Source organism: Salmo salar, chromosome ssa11 (genome assembly GCF_905237065.1).
Source record: "Salmo salar chromosome ssa11, Ssal_v3.1, whole genome shotgun sequence".
Classification (NCBI taxonomy): Eukaryota; Metazoa; Chordata; class Actinopteri; order Salmoniformes; family Salmonidae; genus Salmo; species Salmo salar.
Window position 1 is genome coordinate 20,131,428 of NC_059452.1, and position 16,378 is coordinate 20,147,805.

A 16,378-nucleotide genomic window follows, 5' to 3' on the forward strand; every position below is an offset into this window, starting at 1 on the left:
TTCTTTTTCAACAGGACAATGACCCAAAACACACCTCCAGGCTGTTTTTAAGGGCTATTTGACCAAGGAGAGTGATGGAGTGCTGCATCAGATGACCTGGCCTCCACAATCACCTGATCTCAACCCAATTGAGATCGTTTGGGATGAGTTGGACCACAGAGTGAAGGAAAAGCAGCCAACAAGTGCTCAGCATATTTGGGAACTCCGTTGGAAAAGCAATCCTCATGAAGCTGGTTGAGAGAATGCCAAGAGTGTGCAAAGCTGTCATCAAGGCAAAGGGGGGCTACTTTGAAGAATATAAAATATATTTTGATTTGTTTAACACTTTTTTTGGTTACTACATGATTCCATATATGTTATTTCATATTTTTGATGTCTTCACAATTATTTTACAACGTAGAAAATAGTACAAATAAAGAGAAACCCTTTTAATAAGTAGATGTGTCCAAACTTTTGACTGGTACTGTATGTGTATGTATGTATGTATGTCTTAACTGTCCATATCACTGAACCAAACATCAACTGTAACCCTCAATGAAAATATCTAAAGGGTGTGATTAATATCAGAGAATCAAGAGATCGTCAGCTGGAAATAATTGGAACTGTGTTATATTGTTCCCTTCAAAGCTGGAGAGGACTACAGACAGCCTACTGCAACATCTATCATTTTTATTCTTTTCACATTTTTACTGCAAAAACCCTTTGAAAGAACATTTTATGAGAAATGTGTCTAAAGGATTGCAGTGAAATCTGGTATGTGATTTTTGTCACAGTGAAGCTGATTGTGATTCATTAAGATTTGTCTTTGTGGAATGTAAATGTTGTCATTGGATTCATTGTGTATATTCAGAACAGTAAGTCATGAAGCTGTATTTGGGATCACTATTCTGTGTGTCTGTGACTGAGTTTGAGCTCTTTTCCATTTCTTTTTTAGACCTGGTCAGCTGCTTGGGCTGTTCAGACACAAAGTAAGTCGATGACGAAACAAAGTATTCCAAAATTAAGTATTTTATATTAGCTCTCTCTGGGCATGTGGTGTGGAAACACAGTGATAGACAGCAGCCTCATACCCAGTCCCAGACAGACTGTAAATGGATGGGTGTGTAAAGTAAAGGACTGTGCCGGTGTTCTGTTGGGTGAGCCAGGTTATTACCAGTGTTCTGTTGGGTGAGCCAGGTTATTAGGCCATACTTGGGGAGAGTGGAATGCTTTCTGGGGAGAGGCCTTTGTTGATGACTTCCTGAGTGTTTAACGTCAGCTCAGATGGGAGTTGTGCTGCTCTTGGTCGTCAGCCAGCACCCATTTCCCGGAGTGGCTGGGAGTAAGATGCTCTAGCCAGCATCATAAGTCTGCCTGTTTTCTATGCCATCAGGAGTACACACAGCCTTTAATCTCTCTGATGCTACCTTCCTGGGAGCCATGCTAGATGTTAGCATTTCAGGATAAATGATCACCCAATCTGGCTCTACTGTTCCCAGGACATCCCTGTTTTTTTTCATGCACCCAGTTGAATTTGAGTTTGACTATGGTGAATAATCCCTTTTAAAAAATTTTTTATTCAGGCCAAAAATAGATGGCAGAAAGAGGTTGAGTTCTTGCTAGTATTTAATAAAGCTCCCACATGTCTGGCTTTGATTAACTTCTCAGTTATGCTTCCCTTTTGTGGGCTGCTAATATCTCTTAAAAGCTGTTGTGTATCTGTATGAATCTGTCAAACTTTGTTTAGGCAGGGCAGTTTTATGGCAGGCTGTAATTTATGCACTCTAGTAGTGGACTTACTGTACATTTGGCACCTAGTGTGGCTTCCTCTCTGTATACGTACACAGCAGCAGCAGGGCCCAAAAAACAAATATTGACTTGTATAGAAGTCGCTTTGTCTTAGTTCACCTCTGTCGGACAGCTTATCACACAGCTGATGTTATTGACACAGGCGGTTTATGTGTCTTTGTGTGCTCTTAGTGAAATGAATGCGTTCTCTGCTGTTGCCTTGTTGGACTGATCACTACGTCAGGTAGAGGTCGACCGAATTAATCGGCATGGCCGATTTTTCAAGTTTTCATAACAATCGGTAATCGCCATTTTTGGACGCTGATTATGGCCGATGATATTGCAATCCACGAGGAGCCTGCGTGGCAGGCTGACCACCTGTTTCGCGAGTGCAGCAAGGAGCCAAGGTAAGTTGCTAGCTAGCATTAAACTTATCTTATAAAAAACAATCAATCTTCACTAGTTAACTACACATGGTTGATGATATTACTAGGTTAACTAGCATGTCCTGCATTGCGTATAATCAATGCGGTGCCTGTTAATTTATCATCGAATCACAGCCTACTTCGACCAAACGGGTGATGATTTAACAAAAGCACATTTGCGAAAAAAGCACGGTCGTTGCACGAATGTACCTAACCATAAACATCAATTCCTTTCTTAAAATCAATACACAGAAGTATATTGTTTAATACCTGCATATTTAGTTAAAATAAATTCCTGTTAGCAGGCAATATTAACTAGGGAAATTGTCACTTTTACGCTAAGTGCAAGCAGAGTCAGGGTATATGCAACAGTTTGGGTTCTCTGGCTCGTTGCGATTTAATTTTCCAGAATTCTACATAGTTATGACATAACATTGAAGGTTGTGCAATGTAACAGCAATATTTAGACTTAGGGTTGCCACCTGTTCTATAAATACGGAACGGTTCCGTATTTCACTGAAAGAATAAACGTTTTGTTTTCGAAAATTATAGTTTTTCGGATTTGACCATATTAATGACCTAAGGCTCTTATTTCTGTGTGTTTATTATATTATAATTAAGTCTATGATTTAATATTTGATAGAGCAGTCTGACTGAGCAGTGGTAGGCAGCAGCAGGCTCGTAAGCATTCATTCAAACTTTACTGTGTTTGCCAGCAGCTCTTAGCAATGCTTGAAGCACAGTGCTGTTTATGACTTCAAGCCTATCAACTCCTGAGATTAGGCTGGCAATACTAAAGTGTCTATTAGAACATAAAATAGTCAAAGGTATATGAAATGCAAATGGTATAGAGAGAAATAGTCGACGCGTCATAATTCCTATAATAACTACAACCTAAAACTTCTTAACTGGGAATATTGAACCACCAGCTTTCATATGTTCTGAGCAACGAACTTAAACGTTAGCTTTTTTACATGGCACATATTGCACTTTTACTTTCTTCTCCAACACTATGTTCTGCATTATTTAAACCAAATTGAGCATGTTTCATTATTTATTTGAGACTAAATAGATTTTATTTATGTATTTATATTAAGTTAAAATAAGTGTTCATTCAGTATTGTTGTAATTGTCATTATTACTATATATCTAAATCGGCCGATTTTAATCGGTATCGGCTTTTTTTGGCCCTCCAATAATCGGTATCGGTGTTGAAAAATCATAATCGGCCAACCTCTACTGTCAGGCATCTATTTGCCTCCTGAAAGGACTGGTTCATAAGCGGAGGAATGAACTTGGTGGAGCCAAAGGAGGAAAATGAACCATACATCCAATGTATAAACTGGGCCCTTATTCTATTTATACCATGAACAAGCACAAAGCATGCTTTGCTACACACCCAGCCAGCCACACCCCTTATGACGAGGTTCTCTTTCACATTTCTTTCTGACGTGTCACACCACCGCCTGTATCCCTCCTGTTCTGTCTCTGTCAAAGATATCTCTCTCACTCTCCGTTGCGGTGATAAAAATCCAGGCGCTGAAAGCACTCAACGTGTCTTAGAGAATATACATCCGCCTATCTTTGCTCCAGCCACACCATTTAACAGTGTTTGACCTTCACAGACCTATCCCACAGTAACTTGTGGCATCTGGGCTCATTTCAGCCGTGTTATGCCACAGCAGTACTGGGCCCAGGACCCAGACAGTTTTGGTACACATAGTAAAAACAACTACTGCTGCATTGATGTGTTTTCCAGTGAGTGGCCCTCCCTCTTCTCCTTCTCCCATTCAGGAGTTCTCCTGTCTAGGCCTGGGAGGTCCTTTGTCATATCTGTTTCAATGGGCCAATTAGTCCAGACCATAACCCATCACTGCTTCTGGGCTAAAGCCTCACTAATTCAGAGGAGGGTTTTTCTGTTTATAAGGCAATTGACTCTCCTCCTGGCAACAGTCTTATCACAAGAGGAGATACCTCCTGCATCAGGAAGAAGTTTGGTGACTCAGACCCTGAGGGTGGAGTCTTTACCATGTCATGAAAGACTTCTAAAGGTCTATCTTCAAGATACCCAGTGGATATTTAAGGGTGTATTGTATTTATGAGAAGTGGTTGGCTCCTGACTAGCAGGTGATTTCACAGCTGAGAAGCAGTATTTGGTATAATCCTTCAGTCATAGGGGTTTTCTTTGAGAAAACATAATTTTAGAGTGGTAATTTATGCTCTAAAAACACGTTGCTAACTGATTACATTGGGATAAAATCATATATGCCGCTCTATTTATGCGAAGGAAAACTTAAAATGACTTCCAGCTGATTTCCTGGTAATTAAAAAAAAAAAAGTACAGTCTTTTATGTCCAACAACAAATGTTTTTTTGGGGGGGGGACAAATAAAATCACCCAGGGGCCGAATTTGGCCCACGGGGTGCGTATTGGGGAACTTTGCAGTATGGTATTACTTGTTGGGAATGGGAGGGTATCCCTGCAGGTGTCACACCTCACACAATGGCATTTTGTAATCAGCCATGTTTACAGGAGCTAATTGAGGTCTACCTGATTTTAGAGAGTGAATGTTGTTGCCACAGCAATGTTAAGCAGTGCCATGGGACCCACTTAGATTTCCCTGAACTAGATCTCCTATGTGTGGCAAGCATCTACCCGGTAATGTATGGAAAGCTGAAAAAGAAGGACGGAATGTTCTCTTTGACAGAGAGAGCAAACCGCCATACAAAAACTGAGACCAGGGAGATATTGTCTTTGCAAAAATATATAATTCCTATTTTAGGTGCTGAACATTTGCAAAAATTCTCTTCCTATAGGAGGGCTCCTAGCTGGAAGCTGTGTGACTGAAACCTGAGACTTGTCTGGACAAATAGCAGCCACTGTGTGGCACAGAAAATCATTGGTATGAATGAGAGCCTACTGCAAATGGTTTGTTTACGTTCAAGCTGCAAGAAAAAGAGTGTGGCTGTTCTTAAGAGTAGGCCTACCCACGGCGACATCTAGCTTTTTTTTGGTCTTTCTAAGTTCCACCATATACCATAGCATGTGATATTACATTTAATTATTATTTTTATGTGGCTAGAAGTGAATCTTATCATAAACATTGTCATGTATTTAAGGGGGACTTATAAACCGTAGATGTATTCTCATGAAATATGACATTTCACATGAGTTTCCATGGATTCAGTACATAGGAGGAATCTCTCTTTTGAAACCTCTCCTCCTGTCTCAGCTTACATCTCTCCTTATCTCTGTTTGTTCTCCCTGGGGAGGACACAGGCACCCAGCTACCCAGCCCTACCTAGCCCTGCCCTACCTACCCTACCCTACCTAGCCCTGCCCTACCCTACCTAGCCCTGCCCTACCCTACCTAGCCCTGCCCTACCCTACCTAGCCCTGCCCTGCCCTACCTACCCTGCCCTACCTACCCTACCTAGTCCTGCCCTGCCCTACCTAGTCCTGCCCTGCCCTACCTAGCCCTGCCCTACCTGCCCTACCTAGCCCTGCTCTACCTAGCCCTGCCCTGCAGGCTACAGCTCTCTCCAGTTCACACTACCATCAGCGACTATCTAGAGTTGATTTAGTACAATTGTGTAACAAACTCTTTGAAAAATAGGGCCTCTTTTCACTTGTCTTATGTAAAAGCTTATTCAACGTGTACGTCAGCCCTGGCCCAGATAAACAGGATAAGAACTTAGACAGATAAGGAGTAGTGGTGGTTTTCTCTGCATTATTGATGTTGGTATATATTTTCTAAGCAGGTGAGTTCAGGGTAAGCTGCACAGCAGAATGAGAGAAGCACTGCAGCCTGGATTCTCATGTCTACCACCTACACCTAATAGATATAGACCGAACTGCATGTTTACAGGTGTTAATGTCTCTCAGACAAACACTGAATTGACTAATCGGTGTAAGTCATATTTTCATGCCCATGAGCTTTGGTAGCGGGGACTGTTTCCACTGGCATTGGGCTCTGGGTGTTTTTATTAATGGGGAGTTACGGGTGCCAGGCTAAGAGACTCAGACAGGGTCAGAAATGTTTTTACTTATTGATGCGAGACAACTATTAGTCCAAGTCTGGGTAGTGTTCTTAGGCTTGGCATGGATGTCTCCTCTACTGGCATGGTGCTGAGCAGTGGTGAAGCAGGCTCCCCGTTGGCTGTACCCTGGGTCTTGCTGCTATGATGACCATGGTCCAATCTGGGTCCAGATCCAGCTGAGGAAGAGGCTGCTGTCTAGGGTGCACTGTGACCCTAATGAATATCCCATCCCATGGAGAAGCTGTGCATGGCAACAGTCCCACACTGCTGCTTATTGTTACTTCTCTTTTCTCATCTTGAAATACCCAGGATGATGATTCAGACTGTTCAGTCTAATATTAGAGACACCACAGTATTCTCAGTCATCATCCAGGGTTTTTCAACCTCTCTCTCTTTGATTGCTTTGTTTTCTCCTCTTGACTTGTGGAAGGTTTACTCTCTGTCAGCACTCTGTTCCTGGCACTGCTCTGAAATGAGTGGTTTTTAAAAGTGCAGATACAGCAGTTAATCCAGAGAAGTGATAGAGTCCAGGTGGAAGCACTGCTTAGTGTTGGGCTTGATTTAGTTCTATTTAGTTTATGTCTGTTAAAGGGGCAATCCGCAGTTGAAATAATAACAATGCGCCCCTGTTTCGGTAAAAACTTGAGAGATGGCTGGAGAAACCACTCTGAAATATAATGTTGACATCCATGATATCAACATTATAGTTTTAACCATGTTTTGAGGCTATACAGTGTTTGTTTACATTTACTTTGTTTACAAACATTGACGTAAAACGAGCTGATATCTTGGGTTCTGAAGGGGTACGACAGTTGAACTAAGCTCATGAGGCATTTATAAGTTATAGTCTTCAAGAATCAATTAGTACGCACCAAAGATGGATGTTACAACTGCAAAGGTCATAGCTGATGTATGGCTGTGTGACCTGGCTGTGACCTGGGGTCATGGGGACAGGAAGTACTAACTGATATCATGCCTTCCAGTGCTAGATATAGTGTGGTTGGTGTGGAGGATATTTTCTTCAAGGTTTGGGGTGGTGGGAGGGGTTGGAATTTTTTTATCAACAAAATGCATGATGGCATTTCATACTGTAAGACTTAGTATATGTGCATCTGTCCAAAGCTTCTCAAATCTGTTTAAATTAAACCAAAAATCATTTATAAAATCCTAATCCTTCTTTGGGAAGGGAAACCTGACTGCTTTCAGAAATCAGGTCAATTGAACTGCTACATGGTAGCACATGTATGCACTTATCCAACACTGAGTAAAACCTTTGCATGAACAAAATACATTTGTAGCCTGATCCTGGCCACATCCCAAGCAATATCCACCAAGATTGTTACTGGAAAGAGATCCAGTTCTGTAGTAGAGTGCAGCACCCAGAAAGTGGTCTTCTTAACACATGGTGGGCTCTGTCAAATCCAAGGTTGGAAAAGGAGAACAGAGTAAAAGTGGGGAATGGGGGGGGGGAAAGTCCCGCCTGTTGTACTGAATCAAACCCAGCCATTTCCCGAACTCGGCTCTGTTCAGCACTCTCCATATATGGTAATGGTATTTGCATGAAAAAAAGCCTGACATTATGAATCTGGGGCTGATGCAGAAATTCCTCAACTGCTGTCGGGTTAACTTTAAGGAAAAGCTCTGGTCCCAAACCTGGGAGACTTTAAGGAGTTGATTGTTATTTCAGAGAGAGAATGAGATCAAGTAATGAATCAGGTTAATCCTAGATCTCTTTGGACAGAGGTCCCAATCATACTTCCTGGGATCAAGGTTGTTTTGACATCTGTGAAACACATAATATGTGACTGGAACTGTACAGAAGCAAAGATCATTAGTTATGACTGATGCTCTGTAGTATGCTGTTACTAAGGGCGGTCTGTGTGTAGAAGGTGGTTGTTAAGATGTGCTCAAAGTGAAGTCATATTATTGGTAGCTCCCAGTCCCATCTGTCCCCCAAAGGGACAGTATGCTCTCCGACCTCCAGCACTGACTGACTCTCACCTCAACTTTTCCACTAACCTGGGGAATCACTTACCAGAGAGAACAGCATTCTGCTCTAGGCTAGATCTCAGTCAAAACACATAGGTAGGTTTCAACCAGAGCCATACATTCGCAGTTTATGGCACAGCATCCAACAAGCAGTCAATGATTGGCTTTATAACCACTGTCATCAATAAGCCATTATACATTCTTATCAATATTTATTAACAATTTTATTGGTGTTTTAGCAAATTATTGTAAACATCTCAAAGTACCCAAGGTTCTCCTCTATCCCCCATGGAAAATACTCTGAACTTTTGGCTCCTGTGTTTCTGGCTTACATCCTCTCCCTCTTCAAATAGAACATTATCATTCCCAACAAAGCAGCAACAGGATGAATATAGCACTCTAAATAGCCTAGTGTGGTACTTCATTTTCATTTGTGGACGTCGGGTTGTGTCCTACAGCATACATGGTGTAGGATTTGCCTGGGGTTGTGCTATAGATCTGGACTGTTTTATGCATATTCGTGGTGGGCTCAACTGCGACATCTGTAGTAGATTCCAAGCACAATGCAGTTAATGTCATAGCTACTGCTTTAGAGCATAACAATGAGATGAAGCTGATGTGTTGGATTTCAGATGAGTATGGAAATACAACAGAGAAGCTCAGTATAATATGACATTATTACATGTTATTGATCAACTAGTCCTTTTTTTCTGAATATATATGATCGCTGCCTGGAAGACTGGACTGTTTATCTTGTGTAAAGGGCTCTGTGATCCTCTGACTTGGCTCATGCTTTATCAAGAGTGACTCAGACAGACTCACATACTTTGATTGTGATGTAGTCAAACATGGAAATGCAGTATAACAAATCAGCTGTCTGTGACTAGGTGAAGAAATCTTTCTAAGCCAAACCTTCATATCATAATCGCTACACACAGCCTACATCGTTGTCACCATATTAGCTAACGTCATAGTCAACATAGCTACTAGAACTAACATGTTAATAAACCTGCTACAATCATGCTGTATTGTCAGCAAGCAGTTTAGCAGTTACACTGGTGGGCCTTGTGGTAATAAATTAATAAAACCAAAAGTTTACCTTGACTTGGAAGCAGGGCCTAAAATTAACACCTGCCACGTCCCAATGCGGGTAGATTTAGGCATTGGCGGGTAAGGTGTCGATTTCACCTATTAAAAAATTATTTAACCTATTTTAGAATAAGTCTGTAACATAACAAAATGTGGGGAAGGGGTCTGAATACTTTCCAAATGCACTGTATATCTTCAAATTCCTGAGACACCAATTTCCCAGTGTCCCATCAATATTCTCTTCATTCACACATCTCCATCGAGGTGTTTATGAGCTCCCAGTGTATGGAATCACATGTAATGCACCCTGCTTAGCGCACCAATGAGAAGAGAAAGCAGCCTTTTCTTCTGTTTTAAATCTGATCCCGTTAGCGGGATCAAAATCCAGCGAAAAATCATATCGCCAATTAGCATTAAAAAATTATCATAATTTTTTACAAAAATAAAAAATATTTTTTTTTTTTTTTATAGATACACCTCTCCTGAATCGACCCACGTCGTCCGATTTCAAAAAGGTTTTACAGGAAAAGCAAATCATTAGATTATATTAGATGAGTCCATCGTAAAAAGCAGCTTCATAGCCATTTTCCGACCAACCACTTCCATCACATATTATCAATAAACAGCTAAATGTAGCACTAACCTTTTACAAACTTCATCAGATGGCACCCCTAGGACATCATGTTATACAATGCATGCATTCTTTTGTTCAATAAAGGTCATATTTATATATAAAAACAGCATTTTACATCTCTGTCTGACGTTGACTACCTAATTTCCCCTCAAAAGCGTCCCGGTAAACAATGCTACGTTTCAATAAATTGCTATACTATAACGATTTTTTAAATGTATATTGTCAATCTAACATTTATAGATGAATATCTCTTGAGAACACCCGTCATACCAGATTTTAAATTAACTTTACTGGGTAATCACACTTTGCGATAAAAGGAGATGCGATACTCAGAAAATCAGCTAATATACAGTGCTCGGCGCCATCTTGGATGCAACAGTATGAACCATCTCATCTTCAATAATATTGTCAATAATCGCCTACCTTTAGTTGTCTTCATCAGAAAGCATCCCAGGTCCACAACAGATGTATTTTCGGTCAAAAAGTCCATACTTCACGTTCCATTAGCCTGATGTTGGTAGCGCGTCCTATGGCTCTCTCCAAACGCAGCTCTGCACTTCATACTGAAAGCAATCCTCGCGCATGTAGGTTCGTTCAAACATGTCAAACGTTGTATAAAATAAATGTTCAGGGCCACTAACACCAAGAGAGCCAATAAGATTCGAGGGGGATGATTTCATTGCCTTTAAAACCGTTTCCAAAGGTGGGGGCAGACATGGCCGCCGGCGTCATAATGGTGATGGCCCATCCCCTGTGACCAATTTCAAACTCCTGTCATTCACTGAGTTTTGACTCTATAAGGCTCAAACCACTGTGAAAGGACTGGCGACATCTAGTGGAAGCAATAGGAAGTGCCAAAATATTCCTAAACCCCTGTGTTTTTCAATGGGATAGGTTAGAACTCAATACAACACATCAGGTATCCACTTCCTGTCAGAAAATGTCTCAGGGTTTTGCCTGCCAAATGAGTTCTGTTATACTCACAGACACCATTCAAACAGTTTTAGAAACTTTAGAGTGTTTTCTATCCATATATAATAAGTATATGCATGCCCTATCTTCTGAGTTTGATTAGTAGGCCGTTGAAAATGGGAACGATTTTTTTTCAAAATGCGCTGTGGCGCCCCCTATCCTAGGGTATCCTCAAGAGGTTAAAAAAAAAGTAGTAAAACATGATAATGGGAACTGTCTGGAAAATGAATGGAGCAGTAATTTATGTCTTGGCTCCTGAGGAAAATGCACATAGAAATAGTCTGAGAAGCTATTAACATTACTCACTATGTTCCATGCTAAGAGTGAGTCTGTAAAGAGAGGTTGTGGTATTTATTTTGTTGGTGTAAGAAAATTGAGCCACCCCTGAGAACGTTAAGGGTTCATTTGAGCAGTCTCTCTGCTTGACTTGGTACAAGTCAATTACTGAAAGTTACCATGGCTTTCCATTGGTGTATTAAATCTACTGTGCGTTACTATATTTTACTGTAATTTCACCATGGTTTTGCTCTGTGTTGCTTTGGTAGAGAAAGTACGTCTTAGTGCAACTGTACTTTTTGTCTTCAACCACAAATTGCCATTTAACAAGTGATTGTCACATTGTACCATTCAGTCTGTTGTAGCCTATGGAATCTGAAATATGGAAGTATTGCTGCCATCTAATCTATGCACCAGCCCTTTCCAATCTGAACCACTTCAAAAGTTGAAACATAGCATTCCAGAACCAGGAAGAAAAAACAGGCGTAGAAATACAAATCGTTCAGCCGTATGTAAAGCTGCCCTTCAGTTCAAAGGTAAACTAAAATAGAATAGGAGCGATTTTAAAATGCTCTTTCTCAGTGGAATCAGGAGGCAAACAATGCGTTAAATGGCATTGAGATGTGTCCAGTGTTGACTAATGTTCTGGTCTGTGGCTTTGATTGGTTCTCCATCCAGGAGAATAAGACTCACTCCTCACAGCACATTGTAATCCTTTCCTCAGTAGCCAGATGACATTGACTCACAGCACATGATGAATACCCTAAGCTTTCTGGAGACCCGCTCTCAGCAACAAAAAAAACCAACTGGAACGGAGGAAGAGAGGGGGAGGGAGGTAAAGGGAAAGGTCTGACAGCAGTCAGAACACAACATCAAAGAGCCAAAAACACACTGAAAGCACTTTTGGGAATCTTGACCTTGCACCTATTAGAAGTGTAAAAAAAATATATAAATAATAATAATCTAAACTCTGCATGGGTGAAAATGAGTTACTCAGGGGAAAGCCCAAATTCATTTCAGTTGTTGGACAGTTTTCTGCAAAAAGTTTTGGCTGCCTACTCCAGTACTCTCACCAAATGTGATTTCAGTCCTAGGTAAAGGTAAGCTTCTGCTAATTAAGTTTCTATGAGCTTATAGGGCCATGATTTTTGTCCTGGTCAGGTCACGTGGTCAGAAACTCCTAGCCTAGATATTATTCTGTCCTTTATAGTTTGATGTGGCTGCAAGCAGTCTGAAGGCATCAGTCTGAAGGCACTAACAGATGTGTATTGTGTTCCAGGGGAGCCGGGGCCACTACCGGTACCACTGGCAGAGCCACAATGTCAAGCAGAGTGGAGTGGACGACATGGTGCTCCTCTCCAAGATCAACGAGGACGCCATTGTGGACAACCTCAAGAAGAGATACATGGACGACTACATCTTTGTATCCTTCACATTCACACACCGTTCACACCTCGATGAAGAATGGCTAAGCCCTGCCATAGACACACTCCCACTGTTCCCAGAATAGCTGAGTGACCATTCACAGTGCTGTAATAACTCAGATTAATGATCTAGTGTTTGAGGCTCCAGACACTGGGCTACTCCCACCATGTATCGCCAGTGGTGAGGGGGAGACGGGCCTCTTTGCGCCCCTATCTGGACCCCTGACTTCAGCTTCCTTCTCCTCCAGGCTGGAATGGATCTTAATCAGGTTTACTCTGTTTTAATCTCACCATGCAGCAATGTGGAAAGAGGTTGGGGGGGGAAGGGTTGCTGAGAAATGCACAGTGAATGTGAGCAGTGCAGCTACTTTCCTACAACAGTAATGGTTTTGTGGGGCTGTGCTGAGAGCATTCAGGGCCAGATCTGTAAATGCCCCAGGCCCGTAGGCCTATACAATCCCTAAGAAGAGTATTCAGCTTCACTCTTACAGACCTCAAGAATATATTGAGGTTTAAAGTTTTGTTCTTGTGCCCATATAATGTATCCAAGTAGTGTTGAAATGTTTGGGTCTCTGAATGACCCTTTTGATGGAAGATGTTGAAAGTTCTGGAAGGAGCTCATTAATTAAAACCTCATCTGTGTCCTGGCAGTCTTTAGGATTATAGGGTTGAGCGGATGTTAGCCGTTTTAGATTGAAAACTCTGAGTCAATCCTCTGATTGTGGTCAGAAAATAACATCAACACAGAGTGTTTCAGCCAGTGACGTACTGGGGCTGGGGTCACTGCAGGGCGCCCTCAATACTAGCTTTATGTGCCGGGAGCTGCTTTGGGCTACAGGGCCAAAACCTCACATCACTACACTGCTGGGCTGTTCACTCTGATGTGTGAACACTGTCTTTACAGGGCTTGGGTCCAATCACCACACACTCCAGTGCTACCACACAGATGCACATTGCAATGATGTCATGGGCTCAATTACTCACAGTTAGGTCATTTTTCTCCAAGAGGGACTATGTCAAGATTTATAAATATCTTCTGAAACTGCATTGTCTTAAAGAGTAAAATGAGTGGAGGGTTGTCATTGGTGCTCAATGCAGATGACTAGTGAGCTCTGGGAATTCTTAGTTGTTTTTTTCCTTTGACTATGTGAGTCACTGGGACCTGAACGGTTGACATTACTGGTACATATGTTAGTATGACCCTTAACCTCTACAGACTTATATTGGCCCTGTTCTCATCTCTGTTAATCCGTTCAAGCAGATGCCATACTTTGGGGACAAGGAAGTGGAGATGTATCAGGGCGCGGTGAGCAGCCTTTTCTCTTTAGACAGGAGTATGAAAACTCTGCTATCAATGTATTCAACTTGTATCCTAATTATTTGCACAACATCACCTCATACTTGGAAAAGTTAAGATAAGTCATGTTTTTAAGATGTTATCAGTAGAAAGAACAATGTTTTAAATGAACTGGGTTAGGTGTGGTTCAGATATCTTTTCCAGCAGCACCCCTCAGTTGGAGCAGATTTAGAAACTTGCCTTACCCATTGAAAAGGCCTGGCAATACCTTCAGTTCAGCCTGTTCAAGTCGGTATTATTTAAAGTGTTCTTGGCCAGCCTACTGAAAGCTGCCTTGGCTGCCAAATCAGACGTTAACTATGCTTGATAAAAACAGTTAGCCCTCTAACTTTATTACTTCATTACGTGAATTACTCTTACTTCTTTACAGTCTTGCCTTTACAGTCAGTTTTCCACTTAGGACCAAGAAAATGGACCCACCCAGTTTTTCTTTTTACGAGATATTCTTATATCATGATCTCTGTTGAACTCCCAGGCCCAGTATGAGAACCCTCCTCACATCTACGCCCTGGCAGACAACATGTACAGAAACATGATGATCGACAGGGAGAACCAGTGTGTCATCATCAGGTGAGTCAGCCTGCCTGCTTTTCTCGTTATTATGTTTCAGGCACCTCCCCTCCCTTTTTCAGTGTTCGTGTATGGGGAGAAAGGGTGACAACTGACAACCATAACAACAGAGCTGGTATGTGGGAAATGCCTGTGAATGCGGCAGAAGTCGGGAGGCAGAAGTCGGGAGGGATAGGAGGAGACTGCATGGTGACAGGTGGAAGAGTGCTGCTGTTCAATGTGATGATAATAGATGGGAAGGGAACCAACAGGATACACCACCTGACTGGGAGGAGTGCTGCTGACTGATAGTGCCCTGCTCAGTCTGGGTTTTTCAACCAGTCTTAATCCACCCTCCTCATATCACAGCCTGCTGGGAAAGGCACACTGGGAAATACACCTTCTAAATATATGGCCTCAAGGCTCTTTTCTTGTGGCAGCTGGTTGATTTTTAGAAACGTTTCTCAGGATGTAGAATGAAAACAAACACAGCGTCTATTTATGCATTAGCTTCCTGCTTTTATAAAACAGGAATTGCACCTGCATAGTACTTTGTTGCCCATGCATAAGTCCTCTCTTACGATACAGGAAGGGGGAGGGACTGTTCCTCTGCTGTTATGGATTGAGAGCGGATGAGTAGTGACAATTAACACATTTGGGAGTATGCTGTATATTACACTCGGATACGGATTATTCGCCTCAGACAGACCGATGATCACAGACAGAGAAAATGTTATGGACTCTTTGGCCATGCCCCAAATACAGATTTCTTTCCTCTTTAGACCACTCAGCTGAAAATACTTGACATTTGAAAGCAATATGATTGAACCAAACCAAAGTCGGTCTTACCAAGCAGTGGTCAAGAAGGAAATGTAAAATGGCCTAACTGGCCATTAAAATGTGTTTGGTCACAGCCCTGGATTCCTGGAAGCTAGTGGTAGTCCAGAGATCCTTCCCTAGTGTTGTGAAGCCTATAGTGGGTAACATGACTGTACAATGGGTTCCCATGGGAGGAGGCCTCCCAAGGGAAAAGTGTTGTCTCATAGTTGGGGCTTTATGTTGTGGGCCAGTCACCTGGGGCCCGGACGGTTACTGTAGTGCTTACCTCATGGCGAATGGCCCCTGGTTCAGCACTTTCCTCCCGTTGTTTAGACAGCTGCCAGTACAGATTCCCACATAAAATGAATGGAAGTGGATTTGTGATGCACCAGATCAGCAAACAAAGCCCTTCATGAAATTGCTGTCCAGGCAGTGTGGTCAGCACTGTACTGTGTTGGACCTTTTTCTTTCCCACTTATTAAAGAAGTCATTCAACATGACATGAGTCATCTGACGTGGTCAAGTGGTGTTGACTGGGATTTCTGTCAATGTCTTGACTTCACAGATTTTTCTGCACTCACATTTTTGGGAGAGGAAAGCTAAGTTACAAAGGGCAATAAAGATGTAGAGTATTATTATAAAATAGTTAATACATTTTTTTTTTTAATCTATCTCCCTGAGTGGTTAAAACACAAATGATGCCATATGAAATATAGAAGTGCTTGCGCTTCTACAAACACTGACGCTGCAATATTTCAAATCCCATAGCACCATTTGTGTTGTGCAAAGTTTTTACCGTCCTTTTTTACCAAGGCTCTGGCCAGTGAGTTTACAGTTTTATCCCGCAAAGTGTGGCCTGAAATGTAGTGTCTAATGACACACTATATTCTACCCTCTGCTCATATAACAGTTTTCTTCTGCTTATTAGTTCTGTAGGGAAGTGTCTTTTCTCCCCCATTGATATGAAAGTCTTGGTAATGGGTCATTGTTTCCATGAAACAATGACATGGGAAATGGAGAATCCATCTAAGTTTTTT

The 16,378-nt window shown here is 41.8% G+C and overlaps 1 protein-coding gene across 2 annotated transcripts in view; it reads left to right on the forward strand.

Moving 5' to 3' along the window:
- LOC106562209 (unconventional myosin-Ie) overlaps nt 1-16,378 on the forward strand; it is a 60,333-nt gene that overhangs the window by 10,994 nt on the left and 32,961 nt on the right. For both annotated transcript variants that reach the window (XM_045689161.1, XM_045689162.1), the window contains exons 2-4: nt 12,472-12,615; nt 13,833-13,922; nt 14,449-14,543. In XM_045689161.1, coding sequence (XP_045545117.1) covers nt 12,472-12,615; nt 13,833-13,922; nt 14,449-14,543 — 329 coding nt within the window. The remainder of the gene's footprint in view (nt 1-12,471; nt 12,616-13,832; nt 13,923-14,448; nt 14,544-16,378) is intronic.